Below are 12084 nucleotides of genomic sequence, written 5' to 3' on the forward strand. Positions count from 1 at the left end.
TATCGTAAAAGGTATTTTTTAGTTGAACAGCAATAAAGCCTCTTTTTTGATTGGAACACTGCCTCTGTCGTGACTGCTTCACTACCACTTTTCCCTTTATCTGCCCCGGCCTGTTACAGATAATATACAGCATGTCATCATATCATGTGGCACAACAGGCTACAGGCCGTCTTAATAGTGCTTCCAATCAAAAATCAAAGGCTGTTGTGTAGTTGGGTTAATACATATGAATGTATCCATACGTTCCCCTGCTCTGAGAGTTTTTGAGCTTTCTGTCAAAAGATCATTGGAGATGAATTCCTAAAGGATGCAAAAATGCAATCGAGCTCAGAACGAGAGTTAAATATTTGCAGAATAGAAGACACGTTTCCATTCATACTGTCAAATACACATACAACTATTTAGTTACAAAACTTAAGATTTATTCCAACAATCTAACATGTGAACAAAAATGTGTTACATTTACAAGATCAAAATAACTGTTCTGCATTAGTCTGGTGGAATCTTATTAGCTCACGGCAGTGGTCATGTGATTGAGTTGAGGTTTTCGGTGGTTGCATTGAGTTCAACAGCAGTGAGTGGAGGTTAGTCCGCGGGCCCTCAGGTTCTCTGGTTTTCCGCATGAATCCACAAAAGCCTCTCACCGCTGATGTGATAGTAGATCAATTGAATTCTTTCAGGGTGAGTCAGCTGGTGGAGCAGGGCGCTGATCAGAAGTTACGGCTGCTGCCTGTCCCACCATTAGTCTTAGCTTTGAAGACTTTGAGATGTCAGACAGGTCTTTGCTTTGCTCCCGTGACAGGTGGCTGAAGACTAAAAGCCTGAAGTCGTGTTGAGGTCGTCGGGCAGGAGGGGGTGATGATGCTCTGGCAACATCACAGGTGACATTGGTGACCTGGGAAGTCAAACAAGAACAAGCTTCATGACATAAGAATGGCTTCTGGACGAGATTTGTATATTTTGAATTGTCAAAATGTAAAGACAAATGTTGGCATTTACATGCTCTGATACTGCAAGATAAAACATATTTCCTCTTTATGCTAAACATCCTAAATGTGCATTTTGATCCACTTCTGGATTGTGCTCTCGACTGCCATTTGTTCTCAACACTTCCTCCTGTCTTTGCTCCTCTCTATCCCGTTATACTCTTCCATAGTAATGGCCTACCTGACAGAATATCCCTCGAATCCCAGTGCTGTGATGAAGATGTTGACGAGGACGGTGAAGAAGACGAACAATGTGGCTGCGTTGTTCATCCTGTTTAACTTGGCGTGTTTCCTCACATCGTTCAGATCGTACTTCACTGCTGACACAGAATCACATCGAGCAACAACTGAATGAGCCGCATGAAGCTGATGAGCCAGAGGGGCAGAGACACAGAGGGACAGAGGGACAGAGACACAGAGGGACGACCTTATGACCTTTGATTGAAGGAAACTGGTGTTGTGTTTTCGTGATGAGACAAGGATGGAGCTTGCTTTCAACTTGGATTGCCCTCTCTTGATTGATCACAGATTACATATAATTAGAGGAAGTAATCAGGATATTAAAAAGATATTCCCTTACAGATATATTTAAAACAATGTGTAATCAGATTACTGATACATTTTTCAAAAATGGGGGTTATTAGGAGGATTACAAAGTTACAATATATATATATTTACATATGAGTAGCTGGACACCTGATTTACTGTGTTTGCTTTTAATAAATGTTTTAAACTAATAAAGAATTTGTAAACTCTACTATTCTGTGGGCCTTTTTCATACAAAACGTTTTCTTCTTAAATCATATTGTTTTGTTGCTTTACATAATAACCTTAAGTAGAGGAAATATGATTATTATTTATGTTCTCTCTTATATACATTATATACATTGCATTTGATATCGAGGTACAGTAACGATAAAGTAGCTGAAAGTAATCAGGTTACTTTTATATTGTGATACATAGATGAAGTTACTGTTTACATTGTTTGAAATGTAAGTTAGGTTCCATTGTTTAAGTAACTCTCTTAACCCTGTCTGTTAAAACGCATGCTTTTGATTATTTTCCCCTTACCCATTTAAGATTCCAGGATTAGAGTTCTGCATTTAAAGTGCAACAGAGGGAATAATAACAATGGAGATGCAAAGAGTAACTTGCCGATAAAGACGAGGAGCAGCCCCACCATCACTTGTAGAGTGATGGACAGAGACAGCAGCACGAGGAGGGGCAGGTAGAACCGGTAGTTAGGCCCCACGTAGATGACGCTCTTCAGCTGGGACGAGTTGGCCATCAGCAGGGCCACGTCCAGCATGCTCTGAGCCGCACTCTTCTTTGTGGCGTAGTGATTCATGTTGATGGGCCGGCCCACTTTCCCTTGGGGGGCTGGCCCCGCCTGCAGGAGAGGAGAGGAGAGGAGAGGAGAGGAGAGGAGAGGAGGATGTTAGGTTCCAGGTCACACAGGTGTTATTTTACAGCAATAGTCACATGGATGAATTACTGGCCATATCAAAATCGAACAATTGGACACAGGCACAGGGGCCAAATGTGTCAGTGGACCCCCTCGTCTTCAACTAGAAAATATAATTTGAAGAAAAAGCACGTACCAGCCAGCTAGAGACTCAAAGTAACTACAAAGACATTTAAAACAGCTGCAAAGAGACTGGCATCTTTGAAAAGAGGAAAATAAAGATACATAAAACGGATAAAGAAAAACACAACAATTACAAAGAGACACCAAACAACTACAAGAGACACAAAACAACTACTAAGAGACACAAAACAACTACAAGATAAACAAAGCAACTACAAAGAGATACAAAGCAACTACAAAGAGATACAAAACAAATACAAGATAAACAAAGCAACTACAAAGAGATACAAAGCAACTACAAAGAGATACAAAACAAATACAAGATAAACAAAGCAACTACAAAGAGATACAAAGTAAATACAAGATAAACAAAGCAACTACAAAAAGACACAAAGCAACTACAAAGAGATACAAAGCAACTACAAAAAGATACAAAGCAACTACAAGATAAACAAAGCAACTACAAAGAGATACAAAGCAACTACAAGAGATACAAACCAACTACAAAGAGATACAAAACAACTACAAGATAAACAAAGCAACTACAAAGAGATACAAAACAAATACAAAGACACACAAAACAACTACAAGATAAACAAAGCAACTACAAAGAGATACAAAACAACTACAAAGAGATACAAAACAACTACAAGATAAACAAAGCAACTACAAAGAGATACAAAACAAATACAAAGAGATACAAAACAAATACAAGATAAACAAAGCAACTATAAAGAGATACAAAACAACTACAAAGAGAGACCAGCTAGAGACTCAAAGTAACTACAAATACATTTAAAACAGCTGCAAAGAGACTGGCATCTTTGAAAAGGGGAAAATAAAGATACATAAAACGGATAAAGAAAAACACAACAATTACAAAGAGACACCAAACAACTACAAGAGACACAAAACAACTACTAAGAGACACAAAACAACTACAAAGAGACACAAAACAACTACAAAGAGACACAAAACAACTACAAGAGATACAAAGCAACTACAAAGAGACAAAATGCAACTACAAAAAGACACAAAACAACTACAAGAGAAACAAAACAACTACAAAGAGATACAAAACAACTACATGATAAACAAAGCAACTACAAAGAGACACAATGCAACTACAAAGAGACACAAAGCAACTACAAAGAGACACAAAACAACTACAAGAGATACAAATCAACTACAAAGAGACACAAAACAACTACAAAGAGACACAAAACAACTACAAGAGATACAAAGCAACTACAAAGGGACACAAAACAACTACAAAGAGACACAAAGCAACTACAAAGAGACACAAAGCAACTACAAGAGATACAAAGCAACTACAAGGAGATACAAAACAACTACAAAGAGATACAAAGCAACTACAAAGAGACACAAAACAACTACAAAGAGACACAAAGCAACTACAAGAGATACAAAGCAACTACAAAGAGATACAAAACAACTACAAAGAGACACAAAACAACTACAAAGAGATACAAAACAACTACAAAGAGATACAAAGCAACAACAAAGAGACACAAAGCAACTACAAGACAAACAAAGCAACTACAAAGAGACACAAAGCAACTACAAAGAGACACAAAGCAACTACAAGAGATACAAAGCAACTACAAGGAGATACAAAACAACTACAAAGAGATACAAACCAACTACAAAGAGACACAAAACAACTACAAAGAGACACAAAGCAACTACAAGAGATACAAAGCAACTACAAAGATATACGAAACAACTACAAAGAGATACAAAGCAACTACAAAGAGACACAAAACAACTACAAAGAGATACGAAACAACTACAAAGAGATACAAAGCAACAACAAAGAGACACAAAGCAACTACAAGACAAACAAAGCAACTACAAAGAGACACAAAGCAACTACAAAGAGACACAAAGCAACTACAAGATAAACAAAGCAACTACAAAGAGACACAAAGCAACTACAAGAGACACAAAGCAACTACAAGAGATACAAAGCAACTACAAAGATATACAAAGCAACTACAAAGAGATACAAAACAACTACAAAGAGACACAAAGCAACTACAAAGAGACACAAAGCAACTACAAGAGATACAAAGCAACTACAAAGATATACAAAGCAACTACAAAGAGATACAAAACAACTACAAAGAGACACAAAGCAACTACAAGAGATACAAAGCAACTACAAAGAGATACAAAACAACTACAAAGAGATACAAAGCAACTACAAAGAGACACAAAACAACTACAAAGAGACACAACACAACTACAAGAGACACAAAACAACTAAAAAGAGATACAAAACAACTACAAAGAGACACAATGCAACAACAAAAAGACACAATGAGACTACAAAAAGACACACAACAACTACAAGAGACACAAAACAACTACAAAGATACACAATGCAATAACAAAAAGACACAATGAGACTACAAAAAGACACAACAACTACAAGAGATACAAAACAACTACAAAGAGACACAATGCAACAATAAAAAGACACAATGAGACTACAAAAAGACACACAACAACTACAAGAGACACAAAACAACTACAATGAGATACAAAGCAACTACAAAGAGACACAGAACAACTACAAAGAGACACAAAGCAACGACAAAGAGACACAAAGCAACTACAAGAGATACAAAGCAACTACAAAGAGATACAAAACAACTACAAAAAGATACAAAGCAACTACAAAGAGACACAAAACAACTACAAAGAGACACAAAACAACTACAAAGAGATACAAAGCAACTAAAAGAGATACAATGCAACTACAAGAGATACAAAACAACTACAAAGAGATACAAAGCAACTACAAAGAGACACAAAGCAACTACAAGACAAATAAAGCAACTACAAAGAGACACAAATCAACTACAAGAGATACAAAGCAACTACAAGAGATACAAAACAACTACAAAGAGATACAATGCAACAACAAAAAGACACAATGAGACTACAAAAAGACACACAACAACTACAAGAGACACAAAACAACTACAAAGATACACAATGCAATAACAAAAAGACACAATGAGACTACAAAAAGACACACAACAACTACAAGAGATACAAAACAACTACAAAGAGATACAAAGCAACTACAAAGAGACACAAAGCAACTACAAAGAGACACAAAGCAACTACAAGAGATACAAAGCAACTACAAAGAGACACAAAGCAACTACAAAGAGACACAAAGCAACTACAAAGAGATACAAAACAACTAAAAGAGACACAAAGCAACTACAAGAGATACAAAGCAACTACAAAGAGATGCAACACAACTACAAAGAGATACAAAACAACTACAAAGAGATACAAAACAACTACAAAGAGACACAAAGCAACTACAAGAGATACAAAGCAACTACAAAGAGATACGAAACAACTACAAAGAGATACAAAGCAACTACAAAGAGACACAAAACAACTACAAAGAGACACAAAACAACTACAAGAGATACAAAGCAACTACAAAGACATACAAAACAATAACAAAAAGACACAATGAGACTACAAAAAGACACACAACAACTACAAAGAGATACAAAACAACTACAAAGAGACACAATGCAACTACAAAGAGACACAAAGCAACTACAAAGAGACACAATGCAACTACAAAGAGACACAATGCAACTACAAAGAGATACAAAGCAACTACAAAGAGATACAAAACAACTACAAAGAGATACAAAACAACTACTAAGAGACACAATGCAACAACAAAAAGACACAATGAGAATACAAAAAGACACACAACAACTACAAGAGACACAAAACAACTACAAAGATACACAATGCAATAACAAAAAGACACAATCAGACTACAAAAAGACACACAACAACTACAAGAGATACAAAACAACTACAAAGAGATACAAAGCAACTACAAAGAGACACAAAACAACTACAAAGAGATACAAAACAACCTACAAAGAGACCAACAATGCAACAACAAAAAGACACAATGAGACTACAAAAAGACACACAACAACTACCAAGAGATACAAAACAACTACAAAGAGACACAATGCAACAACAAAAAGACACAATGAGACTACAAAAAGACACACAACAACTACAAGAGATACAAAACAACTACAAAGAGACACAAAGCAACTACAAGAGATACAAAGCAACTACAAAGAGATACAAAACAACTACAAAGCAACTACAAAGAGATACAAAACAACTACAAAGAGACACAAAGCAACTACAAGAGATACAAAGCAACTACAAAGAGATACAAAGGAACTACAAAGAGACACAAAACAACTACAAAGAGACACAAAACAACTACAAAAAGACACAAAACAACTACAAGAGATATAAAGCAACTACAAAGAGATACAAAACAATAACAAAAAGACACAATGCAACTACAAAGAGACACAATGCAACTACAAAGAAATACAACACAACTACAAAGAGACACAATGCAACTACAAAGAGACACAATGCAACTACAAAGAGACACAAAGCAACTGCAAAGAGACACAATGCAACTACAAAGAGACACAAAGCAACTACAAAGAGACACAATGCAACTACAAAGAGATACAAAGCAACTACAAAGAGACACAAAACAACTACAAAGAGATACAAAATAACTACAAAGAGACACAATGCAACAACAAAAAGACACAATGAGACTACAAAAAGACACACAACAACTACAAGAGATACAAAACAACTACAAAGAGATACAAAGCAACTACAAAGAGACACAAAACAACTACAAAGAGATACAAAACAACTACAAAGAGACACAATGCAACAACAAAAAGACACAATGAGACTACAAAAAGACACACAACAACTACAAGAGACACAAAACAACTACAAAGATACACAATGCAATAACAAAAAGACACAATGAGACTACAAAAAGACACACAACAACTACAAGAGATACAAAACAACTACAAAGAGATACAAAGCAACTACAAAGAGACACAAAGCAACTACAAAGAGACACAAAGCAACTACAAGAGATACAAAGCAACTACAAAGAAATACAAAGCAACTACAAAGAGACACAAAGCAACTACAGGAGATACAAAGCAACTACAAAGAGATACAAAACAACTACAAAGAGATACAAAGCAACTACAAAGAGATACAAAACAACTACAAAGAGATACAAAGCAACTACAAAGAGACACAAAACAACTACAAAGAGACACAAAACAACTACAAAGAGATACAACGCAACAACAAAAAGACACAATGAGACTACAAAAAGACACACAACAACTACAAGAGACACAAAACAACTACAAAGATACACAATGCAATAACAAAAAGACACAATGAGACTACAAAAAGACACACAACAACTACAAGAGATACAAAACAACTACAAAGAGATACAAAGCAACTACAAAGAGACACAAAGCAACTACAAAGAGACACAAAGCAACTACAAGAGATACAAAGCAACTACAAAGAGATACAAACAACTACAAAGATATACAAAGCAACTACAAAGAGACACAAAACAACTACAAAGAGACACAAAACAACTACAAAGAGACACAAAGCAACTACAAAGAAATACAAAGCAACTACAAAGAGACACAAAGCAACTACAGGAGATACAAAGCAACTACAAAGAGATACAAAACAACTACAAAGAGATACAAAGCAACTACAAAGAGATACAAAACAACTACAAAGAGATACAAAGCAACTACAAAGAGACACAAAACAACTACAAAGAGACACAAAACAACTACAAAGAGATACAACGCAACTACAAAGAGACACAAAGCAACTACAAGAGATACAAAGCAACTACAAAGAGATACAAAACAACTACAAAGAGATACAAAGCAACTACAAAGAGACACAAAGCAACTACAAGACAAACAAAGCAACTACAAAGATACACAAAGCAACTACAAAGAGACACAAAGCAACTACAAAGAGACACAAAGCAACTACAAAGAGACACAAAGCAACTACAAGATAAACAAAGCAACTATAAAGAGACACAAAGCAACTACAAGAGACACAAAGCAACTACAAAGAGATGTAAAGCAACTACAAAGAGACACAAAGAAACTACAAGAGATACAAAGCAACTACAAAGAGATACAAAACAACTACAAAGAGATACAAAGCAACTACAAGACAAACAAAGCAACTACAAAGAGACACAAAGCAACTACAAAGAGACACAAAGCAACTACAAAGAGGGCCATAACCCCCACAAAAAGACCAAAGGTATACAAAGTGACACACTATGTCAATAAAGACTACAAAACTACGCGTCTATTTCCTGCTCCTGTGTAAGACAGGGGCCTTGTTTTATTATCTGCCATAACCTTTGCACACTCAATATCCCTTTGACAGCATGGGATAACATGTTTAACAGTGTTATTTTTTGTTCTCTTTCACAAATCTGAATTGTCTGTGTTCATGTGTCACAAAGCTTTCATCAAAACACAGACGTGTTATTCATTTTGTTACTATACTCTTTGTGTACTCAGGCTGTCAGAGAAATGGGAGCGGCACAGCGACAGGTGATAACCCGCCAACACACACACACACACACACACACACACACACACACACACACACACACACACACACACACACACACACACACACACACACACACACACACACACACACACACACACACACACACACACACACACACAAACACACACACACACACACACACACACACACACACACACACACACACACACACACACACACACACACACACACACACACTGTGGGACATTCTTTTCCTAAAACTCAAATAACTCGGCAATTTCTCACACAAACATGTTCAAACATGTGCAAACTTGCATCTGTGATTTGAGTCAAACCAGAGGACAGGTAAGCATTTCTGTCCCTCTGCTCCACTGAGAGAACGTGTGCTCTGTTTGTTAAACCACATCAGTGGCGAAGGGTTTCTCTCAGGGACGTGCCCCGTCCTGTAACACAGCGAGAGGAGATGTTCCACCTGGGGGAGATCTGTCTGAGTCACACAGCTTTCATTCATCTCAATGAACAGCTGACAACTGTGGACAGAAACACTGACTTCACAAGTTACCGCTGACATTTCTGTGTATAGATAGTGGCTTCCAACCTGGGGGTCACAAGTCTTTACTCTTCTGTACACTTTGGCTTTTTTGAGTATTAACTGGATATTTCTAGCCTTTAACGACTATTCAGATTAAATGTCTGTCTTCGGTTTAACTGGTCAACACCCGTATACGAAGCAGCTGCTAGAGGGGTTCAATAGTCAACAGCATTTTTGTTTTGGGCAAAAAAAAAGTTTGGAACCATAGTGCCAAAGCTCCCCTGGTTTTTGGCCCCTCTTTGGATAAGCATGTTTCTCCACATACGTCATCATATAGTCTAATGCAGTGATGACTGCAGGCCGGAGAGTTAGACTTCCATGTGGTGTCACTTCTCCAACAGCATCTAACGTTTATATTCACATGTTTACAGAATGTGTCTGTTCAGTGCTATGATCAGCAACAAGATAAGGAACACAAGGAATACTTTCTAAAGTAAGATGATCGTCTTCTAAACATCTGCACTTTCAGAAATGTTAGAATCAGCTATAGTTATTCCTCTGCTATTCTCTAACTGCAAACATGTACAATTACATCCTTAGTGGATTAATATTAAGGGTCATAGCTGAAGTTATGAAGTATAACATGAAGCTGCTTATCCTTTGTATCTGATTGAAATATGATCTATTCACAGCCCTTAGCAAAGTGTTTAAGTTAGTCAACAGTCCTGTTGTAAAAGACCGATAGGAATAAAACAGAACAGAAAAAAAACAGACAAGACAAAAACATAACAAACGAAACAACATTAGAATAGAGCAGTACTGAACATATAATAGAACAAAAAGTACAACATACAGCAGATCATTAAATAGAACAAACTAAAACAGAAAAAAAGAAGAAAAGACGGAACAGAACTTTGAAAAAAAGAAAAGATAATAGAACACAACATAACATAGAATATAATTGAAAATAGATGACATACAGCAGACCATAAACACAAATGAGGATTGAATATAACCTTAAATAGAATAGAACGGACCCTTTAATAGAACAGAACATAGAATAGAAAATAATAGAATTTAATAGAATTGAACAAAACATGAAATAGAACGGAATAGAATAGAAGAGATATAATACAAATAAACAGAACATCAAATAGAATGGAATAGAACAGAACATACGAATGGAATAAGTCAGAAGATAGAAAGAACAGTATGGGGAGAAACATTATATGAAAAAGAATAGAGTAAAGCATAATAGAACAGTAATGGGAGAGGTCTGCATTGTCTACCTCTATATCCCCCAGTTTATTCAGAGCTATGTCCTCTCCGTTCAGCCTGTCCATGTTGCAGCTTGTCCCCGTGTCTCAGTCTGTCCCAGTGTCTCGGCCTGTCCCAGTGTCTCGGTCTGTCCCAGTGTCTCGGTCTGTCCCCGTGTCTCGGCCTGTCCCAGTGTCTCGGTCTGTCCCAGTGTCTCGGTCTGTCCCAGTGTCTCAGCCTGTCCCAGTGTCTCGGCCTGTCCCAGTGTCTCAGTCTGTCCCAGTGTCTCAGCCTGTCCCCGTCTCTCAGGAGCAGCTCTCCCTGCTGAACCTCATGTGCTGAGCTTTGGGGAGGAGACAGGCTCGACAAGTTATGCAAGTCCTCCACTCACAGGAACCCTCCCACCATGAGTCACTTTCCCTCTTCCAGAGAGCTGTTTTTTGAAAGGCAAACTTCTTGCTTTTGTTTTATCAGCATGTGTCCAGCATTAAGTCTCCAACAATTTAGTGTTTGAAATCATTATTGCTAATTCACTAAATGTGTCTCCTATGTTCACGAGGGGAGAAGTAATAAGAACAAGTGCAATGTTTTTGTCATTTTACTCCACTACATTTATTTAACAGCTTTAGCTACTTTTAACAAAATGCATTTCTAAACATTTGTTTTTCAGAACTTTGTTAAACAGTCAAATTCTACTTGATGCAACAAAATGATCTAGAAATGTTACATATATAAATATAATTATATACACACATAAAGGTCCCTTTTCTGCAACTTATTTTCAGTTAATAACATTAAATGGTGCAAATATAGTATAGATAAAATAAAAATAAGCAGTAATGAAGTGACTGCAAAAATGTTAAGTTCGTTCTTCCATCCAGCGAAGTGGGGTTTAACCTTTAGATATTTGCATATACTGTATGTGTATGAAGTGTTTGCTTAACCAGATCAAATTATTAACCAACATTTCCACATGTTTTCTTTTAAAAATACTCCACCTATGATAGACATTAAATGAATAGGGTGTATTGATATACATTCAGGCCCGGTTCTACGGGGGTGCATAAGGGTGCATTGCACCCTCATTTGAAAAATTCAAAGTGAAAAATAAATAAATAAAAGTTAAAGTTTTTTAATTAAAAGTGACAAATATTACATATATAATAACAATAATAATAATAATAATAGTAGTA

The 12084-nt window shown here is 36.6% G+C and overlaps 1 protein-coding gene across 1 annotated transcript; it reads right to left on the reverse strand.

Annotated features, from left to right (window-relative positions):
* Positions 1-461: 461 nt before the first annotated feature.
* Positions 462-11216, reverse strand: LOC117441974 (ninjurin-1). Its single transcript, XM_034077972.2, has 4 exons — positions 10924-11216; positions 2142-2376; positions 1168-1303; positions 462-895 (listed from the first exon to the last, which is right to left on the reverse strand). The coding sequence occupies exons 1-4, from the start codon at positions 10975-10977 to the stop codon at positions 814-816; spliced, it is 507 nt and encodes a 168-aa protein (XP_033933863.1). The 5' UTR covers positions 10978-11216; the 3' UTR covers positions 462-813.
* Between the last annotated feature and the right edge of the window lie 868 nt (positions 11217-12084).

Source organism: Pseudochaenichthys georgianus, unplaced genomic scaffold (assembly GCF_902827115.2).
Source record: "Pseudochaenichthys georgianus unplaced genomic scaffold, fPseGeo1.2 scaffold_2245_arrow_ctg1, whole genome shotgun sequence".
NCBI lineage: Eukaryota > Metazoa > Chordata > Actinopteri > Perciformes > Channichthyidae > Pseudochaenichthys > Pseudochaenichthys georgianus.

Coding starts and splice junctions, on each gene's coding strand:
- LOC117441974 (XM_034077972.2), bottom strand. CDS start 10,977: ATGGACAGGCTGAACGGAGAGGACATAGCTCTGAATAAACTGGGGGAT. Junction 1,304..2,141: donor GCTGCTCCTCGTCTTTATCG/GCAAGTTACTCT, acceptor CTGTGTCAGCAG/TGAAGTACGATCTGAACGAT. Junction 896..1,167: donor TTCGAGGGATATTCTGTCAG/GTAGGCCATTAC, acceptor TTGACTTCCCAG/GTCACCAATGTCACCTGTGA.